Source organism: Sphaerodactylus townsendi, linkage group LG03, assembly GCF_021028975.2.
Source record: "Sphaerodactylus townsendi isolate TG3544 linkage group LG03, MPM_Stown_v2.3, whole genome shotgun sequence".
NCBI lineage: Eukaryota > Metazoa > Chordata > Lepidosauria > Squamata > Sphaerodactylidae > Sphaerodactylus > Sphaerodactylus townsendi.
Genome location: NC_059427.1, coordinates 36,219,481 through 36,239,146, shown reverse-complemented (window position 1 = coordinate 36,239,146; position 19,666 = coordinate 36,219,481). Strand labels below are relative to the sequence as shown.

Genomic DNA, 19,666 nt, shown 5'->3' with positions numbered 1-19,666 from the left:
TCAACAATAGTGAAGGCATTTTAGATGTGCTAAAAGTTAGGGCAATTCTTTTATAGTAATCCACAGGGGGCAAGTATTCATATGAAGTCAACTGAATCTTGTATGGAGCACACTCTAACAACTGGCTCAAAGAGAACCTAATTGCACTATAATTTGACCACCTATTTTGGTTTAGCTTGGAATGTCCAATATACAACACCACTCGCTCTTTTTGCAAAATTAACGAATTCATATTAACTAGCTTTAGCTGCCGGGTGGGTGTAGGCCTTGAAGGCCAATGGGCAGTGTCTGAATAAAAGGGAGCTACCACGTCAGATCCATTTCCTGAAGCTTGTGTCTTTAAAATTTGATGGGAGATCAAGTCTAACTTAGCCCCCAACAAGTCACCAATTGATTTTTTCTGTTTTTAAGCAAAAAAAAAAAGTCTATTGGGATTCCAATTATCATTATGTTATTTTCTCTAATCAAAAAAGTAAGCTTAACTATCACAGTCAATTGCAAAGTTTTTTCCATTTTTGCACATGTAATACTCTGTTTCCCCGAAAATAAGCCCTACCCCAAAAATAAGCCCTACCATGATTTTTCGGGATTTTTGGAGGATGCTTGAAATATAAGTCCTACTCCAAAAATAAGCCCTAGTTACAGCTTCCCCAGCGCAGCTGATCTGGCCACGTGGGGGGGCGCAAAATATAAGACATCCCTTGAAAATAAGCCCTAACGCATCTTCTGGAGCAAAAATTAATATAAGACCCTGTCTTATTTTCAGGGAAACACGGTATTCTTGCTGCTGATGTCATATATGAAAACAAAATTCCATATCTTTTTTCAAACTGTCCAACAGAACCAAAAGGAAGTCCTCTGGTTTCATTTGTATGCTAATATTCAAAATCTTCTGGATTATTGGATGTATTTGAATGCAAAATTCTTCAGTTTTTTTTACAAGTCCACCATAAATATAAAACAACCCTTCATGATCTGGTGGAACTTCCACCTTCAGTGATAAAAAGGTGGAGACCCAAGTCAAGGCCTTTTCACATGTGGCCCCAAAACTGGAACGATCTCCCCCCTGAGGTGCAAAAAGCATCTTTATATGCATTTACAAAACTAGTGAAGACGTATCTATTTTCCCTGGTCTTTGGCTGAAGAGATGGTTTCCCCCTTCTGGTAATAGGAATTTTTAAATAGGTTTTATGAAGTTTAATGTTTTATAAATTTTAACAGGTTTTATGAATTTCAAATAAGTGTCATTGGTATATTATTATGTATTGCATTAGTTTTTAAGTTTTTGGTATTTTATAATTTGTATTTTCTGTTGTAACCTGCCCTGAGACCTTCGGGTATAGGGCTGGTTTAAAATACATCTAAAGAAATAAAATAAATGACGTTCACATTTCCAACACATATTCTTAACATTTTTATACATTTTTGCCCGTTTCCCTGGTGACAAATACTAATGATACATCGTATAGAATTTCTCTTTGAGACTGGACTTTATGTAAATTTACAGTCCAATCCAGAGGGCTTCCAGGCGGTGTTGGGAGGAAGCAAAGAGGAGGAACCACTCCGCCCTGCACCTCAGATTGGGCTGTTAACCATATATTCTCCCACTGATTAATTTGTATATTATACCCAAATTTACTGGCCCATTTTATCAAACAATCAATAACAGCCTAGATATCTGACATGACTGGTTATTGGATAGCTCTTTATATTTTTAAGAGCATAAGATGAAATGTATTAAAGTAGACTTGCATAATTAATTTCATTCTTTTAAAGGTTAAGATCTCTCCTTTCAGTCTAATCAGGGCCACTGAGGCAGCTAATGTGACTTGTCAATCCAAACACAGTCTAACTAGAGGCCCAGTTCATCTCTTGTTCTGGATGCCTGCCTATGAGTACAAGAGCACAACATCAAGTAACTGGCAGCCCACCCATCCCCCACCCCAATATATGACTAGTGGGGTGCATTTGTTTTATTGGATCACAAGTTATACTGGCCTTACGATTAGCTAACCTGTTAAAAGCTGGTGGATTTAAAGATGCTCAGGTTGATCACCCATAATTACACTTTTCATAAATATAACCAAGACTTTTGTTGTTTAAGGACACAGTGTGTAACAGACTTCCCTCTGTGATACACCTCTGAAGATGCCAGCCACAGATGCAGGAGAAACGTTAGGAACAAGATCCACCAGACCACAGCCGCACAGCCCGGAAAACCCACCAGAACCAGTGTCTTTACATTTTTAAAAACAGAAGCAAGTTAGCTGTAAGGGAGGCAAAAAAGGATTATGAGGAATGCATGGCTGCGAACATCAAGACCAGGAACAAACAGTTCTTCAAGTACATCAAAAGCAGGAAGCCAGCAAGAGAAGCAGTAGGCCCGTTAGATGACAAAGGAACAAAGGGTGTGCTAAAAGATGGCAAGGAGATTGCAGAGAAGCTGAATGAATTCTTTGCATCTGTCTTCACCCAAGTGGAGGTGAGGAACATTCCTGCACCTGAACCAAGCTTCTTAGGAGGCGAATCCGAGGAACTAGCGAAGATAGTGGTACACAAGGAAGAAGTTCTGGCAGCCATTGATAAACTAAATGTTACCAAATCCCCTGGCCCAGATTGCATTCACCCAAGAGTTCTTAAAGAGCTCAAGCATGAAATTGCTGATCTTCTCACTTTAATATGCAACTTATCCCTGGAATCAGGCTCCATCCCTGAAGACTGGAAGATGGCCAATGTCACACCAATCTTTAAGAAAGGATCTAGGGGGGACCCGGGAAATTACAGGCCAGTCAGTTTGACATCTGTTCCTGGTAAATTAGTAGAATCTATCCTTAAAGATAAAATTATTAAACATGTAGAAAAGCAAGACCTGCTGAGAAAGAGTCAGCATGGCTTTTGCAGAGGCAAATCCTGTCTTACAAACTTACTAGAGTTCTTTGAGGGTGTAAACCGGCATGTGGACAGGGGTGAACCGTGGACATTGTCTACTTGGATTTCCAAAAGGCTTTTAACAAAGTTCCTCACCAGAGACTGTTGAGAAAACTCCGCAAATGAAGGAATAAGAGGGGAAGTCCTCCCCATGGATTAAAAAACTGGTTGAGAAACAGGAAACAAAGAGGGTATCGAACATAAGAACATAAGAACAAAGTTGCTGATCGAGATCAAAACCATCTAGTCTAGCTCTCTGGTTGTTTTCGCAAGGGTTTCCGATCAGGTGTTTTTTCATTATTGATGTGAACGTTAATGAAGTTTCAAGGGTTACTGGACAATTGAAATTGTTATAAGACGGTAACCTCAGATCAAAGAGGATCAAGATTGTAGGCCATAATCGACTTCTCCATAAGCCCAGTTCAGTTTCTTTGTTGGCGTCTGGTTATGGTTATCATCATTCTTCTGTGGCAGAGTTATTCTTAAACACAATCACACGCAGCAGTTTTTATTAGTCCCAATTTTCCCCAGCATTTTCAATGAATGCCCCTGGTTCTAGTATTGAAAGAGAGAAAACAGTCTCTCTGTCAACATTTTCACCCCATGCATAATTCTTTGTAGACTTCAATCAGTATCCCCTCAGCCAGCCTCCTCTCCAAACTAAAGAGTCCCAAACGCCAGCCTCTCCCATAGGGAAGGGTGCTCCAGTCCCTCAATCATCCTTGTTACGTCTCTCTTGCACTTCTTTTCTATCTCCTCAATATCCTTTGAGATGGGCACTAGAACTGAACACAAGTACTCCAAGCGTAAGGTCGCACTCCACTGCTTTATATAAGGGCATGACAATCTTTGCAGTTTTATTATCAATTCCTTTTCTAATGATCCCCAGCATAGAGTTTGCCTTTTTCACAGCTGCCATGCATTGAGTTGACATTCCCATGGAACTATCAACTAAGACGCCCAAATCCCTTTCCTGGTCTGTGACTGATAGCATTGACCCCTGTAGCATGTATGTGAAGTTTGGATTTTTTGCCCCTATGTGCATCACTTTACATTTTGCTACATTGAACTGCATTTGCCATTTCTCACAATGGAGAGATGTCGGGAGTGGTGTCCCCCAAGGATCCGTTTTGGGACCAGTGCTCTTTAACCTATTCATAAATGACCTGGAAGTAGGAGTGGGTAGCGTGGTGGCCAAGTTTGCAGATGATACCAAATTATGTAGGGTGGTGAGAACCACAAAGTTGATCATGGAGATTCCAAGCCGGACCTTGATAAATTAGATGAGTGGGCTCAGAAATGGCAAATGCAGTTCAATGTAGCAAAATGTAAAGTGATGCACATAGGGGCAAAAAATCCAAACTTCACATACTATCGCTTACAGGGGTCAGTGCTATCAGTCACAGACCAGGAAAGGGATTTAGGCGTCTTAGTTGATAGTTCCATGGGAATGTCAACTCAATGCATGGCAGCTGTAAAAAAGGCAAACTCTATGCTGGGGATCATTAGGAAAGGAATTGAGAATAAAACTGCAAAGATTGTCATGCCCTTATATAAAGCAGTGGTGCGACCGCACTTGGAGTACTGTGTCCAGTTCTGGTCGCCGTGATCTCCAAAAAAAAAGGATACTGAGGGAGATAGGAAAAAGTGCAGAGAAGGGCAACAAGGATGCTTGAGGGACTGGAGCACCTTCCCTATGAGGAGAGGCTGCAGCGTTTGGGACTCTTTAGTTTGGAGAGGAGGCAGCTGAGGGGGGATATGATTGAAGTCTACAAAATTATGCATGGGGTAGAAAATGCTGACAGAGAGACATTTTTTCTCTTCTTTCCTTCACAATACTAGGAACCAGGGGCATCTATTGAAAATGTGCTGGGGAAGAATTAGACTAATAAAAGGAAACACTTCTTCACGCAACGGTGATTGGTGTTTGAATATGCTGCCACAGGAGGGTGGTGGATGGCCACTAACCTGGATGAGGCTTCTTTAAAAGGGGCTTTGGACAGATTTATGGAGGGAGAAGTCGATTTATGGCTACCAATCTTGATCCTCCTTGATCTGAGATTGCAAATGCCTTAACAGACTAGGGTGATCGGGAGCAACAGCCAGTAGAAGGCCATTAAGTGCTCACATCCTACATGTGAGCTCCCAAAGGCACCTGGTGGGCCACTGTGAGTAGCAGAGAGCTGGACTAGATGGACTTTGGTCTGATCCAGCTGGCTTGTTCTTATGTTCTTATGACCATTTGCATCACAGCACTTAAAGAGATAATTTAGTGAATAGAATAATTATTCTAGGGGATGAGAAGAAAAAGACTTGTTTGTGTTTTAACTGGCATAAAGTAATAGTTCATTCTGAATTATATGCTCAAAGTTTACTTTACATTTTTTAAAACAACACAAATCTATTGAACTTGAAAGCCTACTGAAGTACCTAACTTCTTAATATGTAAATAGATTGATATTGCCATGTAAGAATTCTGTATCAGAACAGCAGCATTGTGGCGTTTTATTTATTTTAATATTATGTCATTATTTTTGCACCATGGTCTTTGATTTTATTTCATGAATTGTTACATTTCAGCACTAAACTGAGAAGTATCACTTTCCATGCAAAAAAAAAATGTACCCTATTAAATATTTTACAGGAATTGTAACAGCAAATCTGATGCAGAGTTCAAAAGATGTGATGCTTTACAAAGGAAGAAATGAAGGCATTTCCATATGTCTCGGAGAGTCAAAACCTTGTTCCTCATACCAATAATTTACTTTTCATACAGTTCAATCCTAAACAGAATTACACTCCTCTAAACCCATTGACTTCATCCCGTCCCCTAGGAGCTGCTTAGGGGCATGAAGGCTTCAAGTGAGCCAAGGGTGAGGCCAAGCTGGGTGGTGGAAGTTGCCTGTTTTTCTACCTCACTCCCCGAGCGAGGTTTACGGAAAACGGCGGCTTCGAGCCGCTGCTGTGCGAACGGTCGACCTACTTGCTCTGCGGCCCTCCGGCATGTCGCCGAGGCCTGGGGACACGCCCCCTCTGCCCTGCGACGCCGGAGCAGTCGCGCAGGGCAGGGGGCGTGTCCCCTGGCCTCGGCGACGTGCCGGAGGGCCGCAGAGCAGGTAGGTCGACCGGACGACGGCACCACGTGGCGCCGTTGTCCCGGCAGGTTCTGGGACCGTTCATGTGAATGGTCCAAGAGGGGTTGGGTCGGCGTCATGTACGCTGACCCAACCCCTACCGCGGCTGTGCGGAAACGGCCTCTGTATTGTAACCACATAGTCTAAGCAGCTGAACAAAATTTCTTCTGTGCTATTGAAAACAGAATTTTACCTTCCTGATTCATGTGAAACCCAAGACCAAGGAATTATGGGTAGTCTAGAGAATAAAATACAAATTTTCTAGATAGCAGTTTCATATGGAGAAAAAAAGTTACACAATCATATGCGATGGTCACAAATGGATCAGTTTACCTGCTAGAGAGCTAGGTATAATGGCTTGCTTCCAACCAGAATTTCAGCTGCGAAAAAAAGAAACGAGGGGTCCTTTTTGACCACCAAAAATTACTATGCTGGAGGTGACCTGCATGGCCAAAAGTCATGTGAGATGGGGTTTGTAATAAGGAGGAGCAGGCCTGAATGAAATAGTTGGCTGACTCCAACCTAGGCAATCTTAATATGTTCATTTTCGTTTAGGACATGGGAAGTCCCAGTTTGTACAGTCTGTAGAATCATCTGGGAAATGTGGAAAGAGCATGTTTGAATTTTCTTCCCATGATAGAACAACATATCAGGAGAAGTTTAGTGTGAATTGTTCACCCTGACACGCTCAAGGTTTTCCATGGTTGAGATTGTATTTTGCATTGGGGGCAGGTGTTCCAGAAAAAGCTTCACTGCTTCATCCTGCTGATTTTATTTTTATTTCTGTACCACTCCTCTCCTTCCAGGCTTTGGGTGGTTTCCACCCGAATAAGAGAACAATATACCATTCCATATACAATAAAACTGTATGCTAAATTCAGCTAAAAAAATCAAGTTAAAACCATGCAATACAGATGCCTGATAGTGGTAAAAATCCAGTTCATCAAGGACTAATGTTCTACACTAACTAAGATTAATGGAAAAGACATTCATAACTTGCCTTCATCATATCAACATACTTAAAAGGAAGCAATGGATGGAACATCCTCCCATATATTTCTACCCATTATTATTTCACTCTTGAGGAATTATGTGTTCGAAATAACTGGTTTAAATCAATTTGAGACCACGTAATAGTAGGAAAACTAAAGCGTGGTGGCAAAAAAATATTGTAATACTAGACGGTGACTTTAAATGTTCTTGTATTTCTTTTAGCTCTAGAAATGAATTAGTCTCAAAATAATTTTAAAATAGCAAAATACTATCTTCCCTTGGATGGTCTATATTACTACGACTTGGATTTGAAAAATTGTGTCCTTCAGGTAAAAAAGTTTAGTGAATCTTTACTTGGTAGTCTTAGATTAACTGAATCTCTCCTCTACCACTCTTTCTGTAAATGTCTGGATATATGAAATAATGTTAGCATACTCCAATGAGATCATTCCTCAGATTCTAAGATGTATGTTATTTTCCATATTATGTGAGAAGAACCAGAACTACCAGCCTCCAATAAACCTTATAGTGGAACAGCCATAAATTTGTTTTGAATTCATGGAACTATGAAAGAGTTTAGCCATGTGCATTATTTCACATAGATCATACTTGTCAGGGCTAAAACTACCTTTCTTTCATTAACTGGTGAATCATTTTTCACACAGCCATTCACTGTTGACTGCTGATTCTTCACTGACCCATAGAACTCATCAGCCCAAGGTGTCTGAGGAGAATGTTCTTCCCTCTCTGCAAGAAGTCAAGGCAATGTAGATAACATTGTGTAGAAATAACAGTTCACAAAATTAGGGCTACTACATGAATGGGAAAACATATGTTTCTGAAACTGTACATTTTCCAAGCACAATTCGAGTTGCCAGTTCTTAAGACTCTAACAGCCCAATCCGAGCGGGCAGGGGAGTAAAGCAGCAATTGGGGACAGCACTGTGGCACCACTCCCGAAGGGGGAATCAGTAGCATAGGCACTAACAGAGAGAAAAAGCACTCACCTCTGTCAAGGGGGGGGGTGCTATCTATGTCAGGGAAACGCTATCTAGTTGATTGAGGTGCATTCCCGGAACTATGTAACTGCTGAAAATAATGAATTGCTGCTGCTATTAAGATATATGTAACCAGCCTACTATATGTATCCCCTGCCATCTGAGCATTCTTTCCTTGATCTTTGCTTTACGGCTTCACAAGCTTGCATACAACTAGGCTTCCCTTGGCCCTCTCGTCCCATAGGAACAATGTTGCCTTCGTTATCTCGTGGGGCTTTCTTTTGCTATCTGCTGGCAACCTTCACAAATTCTCTTGCTATCTGCTGGCAACCCTCATACATTCTTGGGAAAATGGGAAGGGGGCTCGTGCGGGGGTTAAAGGACTGTGAATGCCAGCCTCAGCAAAACTGGCTTTACCAGTGTGGTGTTTCGATGCCCATTCAATAAACACTACTGATCAATAGTTCAGAGCCTGTTTATTGGCTTATTGGCACACTGCAGGAGAGGCCGGGCTCAAGAACCCATGCCTGGTAGCTCCCTCCGTGCTGCAGCATGCCTGGTCTTTCCTGCAGCACAGTGCCTGGCAGGCCTGAAGCCTGCGAGCGTGGCCCTGGCAAGGAGGGAGCTGCCGGGCAGCGTGCCACAGGAGCGACTGGGTACAAGGAAGTAGGGACACGATTTGGTGGGAAGGAGCAAATTTGGGGGGGATTCAGGGTGCGCCATTTTATTTAGGAACGCCACTGTCTTTGAACCCCAGTTGGTTAACAATTGTTCCAGTGGGTGTTGTAAGATTCTCAAGAAAAATGAAGTACATTTCCCTTCAACATAAGCCGTATAGTACTTTTTTCCCCCTTAGTTTAGTTTCAAAATAGTAAATATGTAAGCTTGGATCCTAGGAATCCTTTTCCTTGCATGATGGACCAGGAGTTGAAATTCTTGGAGAACATCGGACTGAACAATGGATTCAGAGGTCAAAAAGTGTACTTCCACTAATAGAATCGTAATCAAGTTGCCATTTGCAATGTAAATAATAGAATCATAGAGTTGGAAGAGACCATAAGGGCCATCCAGTTCAACCCCCTGCCATGCCGGAAATCACAATCAAAGCACTCCCAACAGATGACCATCCAGCCTCTGTTTAAAAACCTCCAAATGTGCAAAATTACACAAATGTTATTTTTTGCCAGACAGTTCAATCCAGATGGGGGAGGGGCCTATGCAATATAGGGAGCAGCAGAGGACCACGCCAATGCTTTTGCCCCCTCTGCCAGTGCAGGGGGCACCCCTGCTGGTGAAGGGGGCAAAGGCTCCGGCAGCCAGCTGCCCCTCAGCTCCACAGTGGCAAAACCCTGAAGTCAGAACTGCCGCGAAGCAGCGCTGACAGGGGGTGGGACGTGCCCAGTGGTGGAGCCGACATTAGTTGGCATCCAGCAGCATTCCAGCCTGGGAACACAAGCCCCCAGATCAGCAAACTTATGCTGCACAAACATGCAGTATAAGCCTGTGTTGCCCTATGGGAAAATTCAGGCAGCTGGTTGGGTTGTGTCTCCCCCTACACTGCCTAAAGCCTCTATGGAGGCCATGCGGCACTTCCTTCACCAAACTGCCACTGGCCGCCGCCCACTCACCATCACCACCCTCCATTCAAACTGAATTGCACTGTAATTGTGTTTAAATCATCATTGTTTTTGAAATGTTTTAATTTATATGACATAGCACAGGCCACAACTGTAAGCCTAATTACACTAATAAAATGGTTCAGCAGACTGGGATATTCTGATTCGGGCAGCAAGTCAATTTCTTCAGAAAGGGCACAATGATCATTCTACACTCTTACGTTGGCATCTATCTGGCTTTTACTGTTTTTTTAAAAAGCTTTGGAGAGAGAAGCAGAAGGAGGAGGAGGAACGAGTGCTTAACTTTTCCCTGCTGTTCATTTTCCTGCCGTAATTCACACACGCCTCACTAGTTTTCCTCCCCGTCAGCTTTGCAACCACAAACATGTATTTTAAATCCCACTCCCAAAAAATGTTTGAAGCATGATCTGTAGCAGAAAAACAATGGAGGGGGAACCCAAATGGCTAAGCACCTATCTTGAAAAATCTCCACTGTCTGTTTGTCTCAGTGTTTGAAGCCAGGGTATTGAAGCCAGTATTTGAAACCAAAGTATTGAAGCCAGTGAGCAGCAGTGGTGTGGTGGTTAAGAACAGGTGCACTCTAATCTGGAGAACTGGGTTTGATTCCCTGCTCTGCCACTTGAGCTGTGGAGGCTTATCTGGGGAATTCAGATTAGCCTGTACACTCCCACACATGCCAGCTGGGTGACCTTGGGCTTTTCAGAGCTCTCTCAGCCTTTCCTACCTCACAGGGTGTTTGTTGCGAAGTGGGAAGGGAAAGGAGTTTGTAAGCCCCTTTGAGTCTCCTTACAGGAGAGAAAGGGGGGATATAAATCCAACTCTTCTATTTGAAGGACTAACTCCCCCTGTACTGTCCTTATAAAATTCAGTATAGTACCATTTATCCTAATGATGGTGTATAAATATAGCAACAGCAATAAATACAAGAGAAAGTAGGAGAGACAAGGATAGAATGGAAGCCTATACTTCAGTCTGATTTGAGGTTCTGGTTTAAAATACCATCTTGCTATTTTTCACAACTTTATCTAGATTGAAGTGCACATTTACCTTATTTGCATATATTACCTCGCATATGGGGTGCTTCAAAAAGGTGAAAATAAGCTGCCCCACTAATTCCTTTTGATCTTATGCTTAGTGACACTTACCAAGTGACATAGCTTTTTAACTTAGCAATGCTAGTATTTGAGCATGGCTTCACTGAACCCAACAGGTGTACATTGGATCACCTGAGCTTGGCTAGAATTTGTAGTTCTTCATTACAGAATATTTCTAGCGTGCTTCGTAAAGGGATTCCTGACTAGTAAGCCTTATCAGCATAATGAGACACGATGATAGCATACAGTTCCAATGCCTCCCGCTTGTACCCTCATTCTTCCAAAATGTGTGTCCGTTGCACAGATGGACCTTCAGAAGAAACAGAAGATGCTAAGATTCCTTTCATTTAAATAAGAATCTAATTTACATAATAATAATAAGAGTTTGGATTTATATCCTGTAAGGAGACTCAAAGAGTCTCACAATCTCCTTTCTCTTCCCCCCTCAAAACAAACACCGTGTGAGGTGGGTGGGGCTGAGAGAGCTCCGAAGAACTGTGACTAGCCCAAGGTCACCCAGCTGGCATGTTTTGGAGTGCACAGGCTAATCTGGTTCACCAGATCAGCCTTCACAGTTCAAGTAGCAGGGTGGGGAATCAAACCCCTGTTCTCCAGATTAGAGTGCACCTGCTCTTAACCACTACACCACGCTGGCTGGCAAGATGTTGACAATATCGAATCTGCTTTCCAGCAGATTTCTGTAACACAAAAATGGAAAGTTATGGAAAAGAAACAAGATTTTATGTTTCTATGAATAACAAATAAGTTTGTTGAGTTGGTGGTATCTGTCTTCTGGAAACATTTGTACTTGTACATTTACAAAAGGTGAAAACATTTTTTTCCTACATGATCATATTTATCTAATACATATTTATTCCTAGCAGCCCCGTAATACAGAGTGGTAAACTGCAGTAATGTAGTCAAAACTCTGCTCACAACGTGTGTTCAACCCCAACTAAAGTTGGTCTCAGGTAGCTGGCTCAATGTTGATTCAGCCTTCCATCTTTCCAAGGTTGGTAAAATGAATATCCTGCTTGCTGGTGATAAAGTGTAGATGACTCGGGAAGGCATTGGCAAACCACCTCGTAAACATAATCAACCTAGTAAATGTCATGATGCAATATCACCCCATGGGTCAGTAATGACCCTGTGCTTGCACAGGGGACTATCTTTACCTTTACATTTTTATTCGGTTGTTTGTCCTAGGACCCAGAGTTGTATTTTCCTCCACTGTGAGGTGACCCAGCAAACTTTGTGACAGAGTGAAGAACTGAGCCAAGATCTCGTAGATTCTAGTCTGTTATTCTAACTACTACATCCCAACTTTATTTATTTTTTTATTATTGATTTGATTTAATATTCTGCATTCCCTGGGTCAGGGTCAGGACTTCTGACACACGTATTAAAAACAATAAGAATATTACAAATTAATCAATTAATAGAATCCTCCAGCACGCCATAAATACAAAGATGGCAATTTAACCGAACCATATTCACATCAGTCCCACTCGCACCATAAGTAGTGAAAGTTTGTAAATGCATATGGTGGTCCAAAGCTTTTTGTCGTTGATGTAGAGTCTAGGTGACAGATGGGAAGAGACTTTGATGGAGTGAAGTAATATTCTACTAAATCACTCCACTCTCTCTAGCTGTCACAAATCACCATGACTTCCAGTTCAGATCTTTTTCAGCAGGCGAGCTTTTTTGATTTTTGTAAATGACAACCTGCTTAAATGCCAGTTTTTGTTAAAGACTGAGAGAAACGAGAGACAAATATTTATCCTGTACGATCCATAAACTGCCTTAAAGCAAACACACACACACACACACACACACACACACACACACACACACACACAAACACAGAGGCTGTTAATGAAAAAAGAATACATGATTCACTGATAAGTAACAAAAACAATCTGTAGGTGTAATGCTACATATTGGAAAATATGTTTCATTTCTTCCATCTCCGCTTTTCTTTATTTCATCTTCTTGCAATGACCAGCCAACTGTACATTATGTGCAAATATAGTGAGAATAACCCAAGGGAAAGATGAATTCAAACCATGTGCCAAAACTGGGTTAACTGAAAGATTGTGGGTATAAGATTTTGTTCTACTCTTAGAGCTTTGAAAGGATTCTATACATGAAAAGGACATTTTAATCATTGTTAGGTATTTTTTTTTCCTGATGATTTGATGATGGTGATTTACTGGTGATAATGATTTGTGTGGTTTTGATGTTTTAATATTATGTATGCTTGTCTACATGTCCTAGTTAACACACACAGCCTGAGCAAAGGTGGCTATTGACTATTTCTAAATGAATAAATTGAATCAAAGAGAACACTTCCCTCAGATTTTTCCAAGTCTGATTTTTCACTGAACCGTTTTCTGACTGTGGGCAGATTTCCACTTTCATTGCTCTTCCCTACTTTGGGCCCATCAAGGGGCAAACATCATAATTAATATGCCAATTCTAGGGGTTTTTTTTAAAGAAAAAGAATCTACATGGAAGAGTCCCAGCACAATGTTCTCCACATGAATGTCTCCATGAAATGATTCCTAAGAGTTCTTGCGAAGTTAAATGTTATGTCAGAACTGACACAAGGAAATGATAGTACAGCTGTGACTGCCATTTCCTGTATTTGACATACTATGCTGCTGCTGGGATTAAATTCTTTAATCACATCAGGACCCAGATTTTCAGACCAGCTACTTTTACTATATTAAGATTAATCTTTCTCTTTCCTCTTTCCTCCAGTCATCAGATCGACACCAGTTCAGGCCACACAGTAGATACACTGATTTGGTTTACTATTGCCATTTTAGACATAACCAAAAATGTGCAATTTAGGAGGCACTCAAGAAATTTCTCTACCCATTTTCTTAAACAGACTGCAGAAAGTATGAAGGAGCATCAGAGATATGCAAGATGAAGACTGAAGTATGTTGGTCAAATTCCAGAAAGATATATAATATAATCCTACTAACAATGATGGGGAGCTGCTACCCTAGGAAAAGTCCAGTCAATTCCCCTATTCCTACATATTAAAAGTTCAGAATTAGAATAATTTTACTCAGTCCTGCTAAGTGGAGTAATAGCTGTGGTTTCCCAGAGCAATACCACATGTGAGTTAAGTCTACTGTTCATGTAATTTTTTCTGTCACCTCCTAAAACACAATATTTTTCTCACAATGAAATAGATAAGAGATTCGACAACAGGCAGGTCTTTCAGACTTTTGGACTGCAACAGAATTGTATTTTCATTATATATTCAGTGGTGTTAAAATGAGGTCACCGATGGCCGTATAATCAATCCCACTCGTGCTCTAAAGTAGAAAGCTTGAGATAGTATAGGGAAATTCTGATGGGCAAGCACAATATTATTTGCAGCAATAATACTACAACAAAGTAACACCGGCAGGCGCTCAGAGTCCCCAATGACTGTGTCACCACCTAACAATCACAAAGCTGCTTTCAAACAATGCTCCTTTAACCATGCAGGGAAAGTACCAACTAGCGTGTGGCAATGGCACTTCATCGAGGAATGTAAGAGTTACAGTGTGGAATCAAACTGTTGATCCAGCTGGTACTGCATTCAGTTTCACAAAGTGGTCAACCAGTTGCCCTCAAAGATCAACCAACTGGGCAGAGGCCAAGGCCTTCCCTTGATGTAGTCTCCTCGCACCTGCTATCCCAGGTTTCATGCCTCTGAATATGGAGATTTCCTCAACGTATTAAATCTCAGATACCTAGTGCACTTTCACGTATATGCCACTCTGCAGCAGACTTTCAGCTTGTCACTGCAGCAGGCCTTGCTGGTGGCATGTTATGGTGTACCAATGTGCGGGAAAGTTGTTGTAGAAAGAAACAAGGGCTACTAAGACTGTCAAGACATTAACAGTTCAATTCAGTGCAATTCAGAACAGAGTTACTCCAGTCTACACTCACTGAAGTCAATGGGCTTAGATTGGAGCAACTTTGTTCTGGACTGTAAAAACCATAAAATCACATCATACTTCAGTGTTGTTGTACCAACATGTGTAGTAAGGGAGCTTTTCGCAAGCAGGCATCCAGATTTCAAGAGGAGAGGGCACTCTGCCTTGTAGTGAGGGAAATGGGGCTTGGAAGTCCCACTTGGAGTTATAAGCTTGCCCTCCATGGGTTACCTGTTGGGAGGGCCCTGTCAATGGTGGGATTCAACAGGTTGGCACCATTTTGGCAGAACCGGTTGTTAAAATGGCGCTTGTATACAACCAGTTGTTAAATTATTTGAATCCCACCACCGGAACCGGTTGTTAAATTATTTGAATCCCACCACTGGGCCCTGTTCTTTACAGCTGTACTCACAACAGTGGAGTTGGGTGTCTTAGTTGCATCTGGAATTGAGGCAGATTGTGTGTAAGTCTTCTGTGAAGAAATTATAGCACTATGCTCCACACACTTTGGGGGGAATTTTGGCTGGTCAGCTTTGTATAGTGGTTCAGAGCACTAATCAAGACCCTAATCTGATGAACCAGATTTGATTCTCCTCTCCTCCACATGAGTGGCAGACTCTAATCTGGTGAACCAGGTTTGTTTCCCCATTCCTCCACATGAAGCCTGCTAAATAACCTTGGGCTAGTCACAGTTTTCTTAAAACTCTCTCAGCCCTTGTGAGGTAATCTGTTGTGGGGAGGGGAAGGGGTTTGTAAGCCACTTTGAGATTCCTTACAGTTGAGAAAAGTGAGGTATAAAACCAAACTTCTTATGCAGTGTTCTCTTTTCACTATTCCACCTGTCTTAAGGTTCCATGCATTCTTTAAGTTGCACAGACATGGAAATGGAGTAAATGTAGATCCATGCTGCTGTAGAAGAAATAGTTTTATACCCCACTTTTCTCTACTGAAAGAAGTCTCAGTGGCCTACAATCATCTTCCCTTCCCCTCAACAGACACCTTGTGAGGCAGGTGGGGCTGAGAGAGTTCTGAGAGAACTGTGACTAGCCCAAGGTCACCCAGCAGGCTTCATGTGTAGGAACAGGGAGATAAATCCAGTTCACTAGATAAGAGGCCTTGACTCATACGGAGGAGAGGGGGATCAAACTCGGTTCTCCAGATTAGAGTTCGCCGTTCTTAACCACTGAAACACACTTGCTCTACATTAATGTTAATGCCTGCATAGTGTTCCAAACCTATATAAACAAACAATTTCCTTTGGTTGACTATCATGTTGATAGTCAGGGAGCACAGAGGAGGGACATTATTTTAAACTATTTTCCCAAGTCACAAAACTAAGATTTATTTAATGCCATAACTTTTTCAGCCCATGGAAGCCAGCTCTGTTTAGGATGTTACCTAGCCTGCTGGTGCTATTTAACACTTGGCATATTTAGAATTATTGTTTTCAACAAAACAAAACTTTAAATTCCATAAACAGAAAAAAAATCAGGTGCTAAATTACACAAAATATATTTCACGTTCCTCAAATAGTGAAGATTACATAAAAGTAAATATTTTAAAAACTTCCATTCTGCCCTTTTCAGTTTCTCCAACAATAAACAAAACACTGGGTAAGAGAGACAGATTTTATCTCCCATAGCTTCAAAAGCTGCAAAAAAAATTTACATCTTTGCACTGGAATAAAAATATACCATGGCATGAACTGCTGTGAAAGAAAGTTAAACAGTCACTTTGACATTAACCCTATTGGTGGTTTTTTTTTTAAATCAAATGGGAGATATATCCTATCTGTGTTTTATGGTAAACATAGCAAAAAGAAAGTAACTGTTAGTGCAGTTATATATATAGACACTTTTTACTGCATCATCTGTCATTTTTACAATCCCAGGACATTAATAATTTAAAAATAATCTCTCACATAACAGTGCAAGGCAGATAAACTGCTAAGCAATTACATACAGGAACCACTTTGTCCGCTAAAATTAGCGATCCACAATTATCCAGGGACTCTGCTGCCATTAAACAGATGAACAGTTTTGTTTTTGTTTTTAAATGGAAATTGGTTTTAGCAGCTGGGGGTGGGGTTGTCAGTCTATTTAGGCGCATTTTATTAGCATGAATTTCAACTTTCTGTAAAATTTATGCTCCCTTTTCTGATTAGCAAACCATCGAAGCATGTTTTCTCATATGCAAGTTCTAAACATTTAAGGAAATGTGGCAGGCGACCCCACTCTGTGCGCATTTGCTTGGAAGTTGGGATGGAAGTTGGGAATCTCATTGATTCACTAAGACTTAGTCCGAGCACAGAAGCCTTACAATGGCACTGAAATGTGATTAACAGTACAATCCTAAACAGAATTACAGCATTCTAAACCCATTGAAACCAGAAATAGATCAAACTAGGACTACACTGTGAGTGTTTTGGATTGCCAGACTCTTAAGAACCAGCAAAACTTTAGATGGTCTACCACAAACTATAAGCAGCAGTCAGGAAACCAGAATCTAGCCATTCCATGTACAAAAATTTGACAGTGTTTTATTAAAACAATCAAAATGTACAAGTACTATCCAGTTTGCAGATAAGATCTTATTAAGTCAGCAAAATATGAAATTCAGTGTAATTTAGAAACCCGATACTGACATTTGTAAAGGTGATATTAAGTAGTTGTTTTGCTTTTAAAATTGACAGTTTTGTACTCCAAACAGTTCAGAGATTATCAAAGAAACAGTGCAACAAGAAAATGCAAAATTACATCTCCAGCAGAGCAAGTAATCCTAACCCCTTTTCGGTCAACAGGAAATAACCTAATACCTTGAGTACAATTAGGGTGTGGGTTAGGTGGATTGCATTTCATGTTTCCATGTCAGGCAAAGTTAGAAAGTCACTGCTTAAAATACTGAAATCAATTTAATCCAAATGCTTTCCCCCCCATCATGAACAGACTTAACACAGTATTGTTTTTCCTTCTTGGTTTCCTTTTAAAAACTAACACTGTAATACAATATTGAGGTCATCAAAAATAATACTTTAGTATAAAACTGTATTTTGGCCTTTATCAAATCTTGCATGAATAAAATTGTTAAGCCTTTATCAAAACCAGTAGGGTTAAAAAAAAACAACCAAAAAACTCCCACAAAATTATGGCCTTTTAATCCTTATCAGAATAACTTTCTGCAAGTGTTAGAAACAGCCAAGAAATCTGGAGTCCTGTGTTATAAACCCCTACCCCGCTCCCCAAATCCACATGTACATAAAATAAATATCCTGTTAAAACCCAGCAATGTGGATACCATACAACAGTCAAAGTGTCTCTTTAGTTAGCGACCTTTCAAGTGCATATACCAAAAGAGAAACACAGAAATTTATCTTTTCCTTAAAAAAAAAAATGAATAAAACTACATCCCAAAATTCTTCAGATCACACAGAATGGTGCCTTGGGTGTTTTGTATGCTTTGGCAGCAAAAAAAATGAGCTCTGAAACAGACTCTGAGCTCTTTGTTGAAAATGAAGCACAGGATGGGGTTGACTCCTGCTTGAGCAAAGGTCATCCAGACGGAGGTGGTCAGATAGACTTGGGGGATGGTGCTCGCCTTGATGAAGACTCGTAGATAACATGCCACAATGTAAGGGGACCAGAGCAGCAGAAACAGAAGAGTGATCATGTAGAACATCTTACAGATCCTCTTCTCTGTTTTGAATTCTTCTAGGACCAGCAGCCTCTTGATCTGGCTATGGGTGGTGTTCTGTCTGATGCCCACCAAGGTAGGAGGGGTAGGGCCCCGGCCAAAGCCAGCCGTCCAGTTTGCAGCTGCTTGACCAGTAGCCCCAGGCCCATGGAAAGTCCAGTTCTGGCTGATGGCTGGCACCAACTGAGCAGGTTTCATCTTGCGGTGGCTATGGATGAAAAACAGGAGCTTGACATAGACCAGGTGGGTGGCAGCAATTACAGTGGCAAGCATGAGCATGAAACCCAGGGTGTCGTTGGCCTTGACATAGCGGTGCTCGAAGATGCATTGCTCCTCCTCCCGGATGAACTTGTAGGTGCCCACATCAAAGACCGGAGGGAAGGCCATGGCCATGGCCAGAGTCCACACCATGCACACCACAGCCAGGCAGGTCCAGCCTGTCATGCGCTTGGCATAGAAGCGGTGGTGCGCGATGGCCATGTAGCGGGTCACGCCCACACAGAAGAGCAGGAAGGCGGCATGGAAGCAGAAGAGCACGGCCAGGAAGGCCAGCACCTTGCAGCCGAGCGGCCCGTGAGGCCAGGAGCTCGCCCCGCTGTGCACCGAGAGCATGACGAAAGGGAAGCAAGCCAGGGAGCGCAGCCCGTCCGCCAGGCAGAGGTCCAGCAGCAGGTAGTAGGGGGCGCGGTGCAGGTGCCGATCCTTCAGGATGAGCCAAGCGAACAACACGTTGCCAGCCAGGCTGACACAAAGGATCAAGCCCAAGGTGGCCAGCTTGAGGCCGGAGCTGCTGAGGAGGCCTCCCGGGCTGGGCAGGTGGGGGCTGCTGCTGCTTCCCAGCTCGCTGGCGTTCGCCATTTAGCGAGCCTGGCGACGGTCCGCTTCCTCCCCGACGCACATACACACAGGGAAGAGGGGCGGCAGCGAGGCGATCCGGCTGCTCCTTCAGCACTCACCGCCTCCGCCTCCTCCTGCGCTCCTCCACATGCTGCCCTCGCCCAGGAAACAGGCTGGCGGCGCCGCCACCGTCGCGCGCTTCGCCTCCCCGGGCGCATCCAGCCGAGCCCGACCGCATCGCCCCCCTGCCTCTCTCTTTCTCCCCCTCGCCTTCGAGCCCGACGCCGAGAAGCCGGAGGGGCGGCTGCCCCCCTCCCCGCCAAGGCTCAGGCGCGGGCGGCGTGTCTGGCAGCAGGCGCCCCCATGCCGGCATGCTGCGCCCAGCTGAGCCGAGCCACCTCCTCCTCCTCCTCC

The 19,666-nt window shown here is 42.5% G+C and overlaps 1 protein-coding gene across 1 annotated transcript; it reads right to left on the bottom strand.

Moving 5' to 3' along the window:
- Nucleotides 1–17,244: 17,244 nt before the first annotated feature.
- On the bottom strand, nt 17,245–19,273 carry GPR27 (G protein-coupled receptor 27). The gene has a single exon (XM_048491739.1). It carries the CDS (start codon nt 19,271–19,273, stop codon nt 18,125–18,127), a length of 1,149 nt encoding a protein of 382 aa, XP_048347696.1. The 3' UTR covers nt 17,245–18,124.
- Nucleotides 19,274–19,666: the final 393 nt, after the last annotated feature.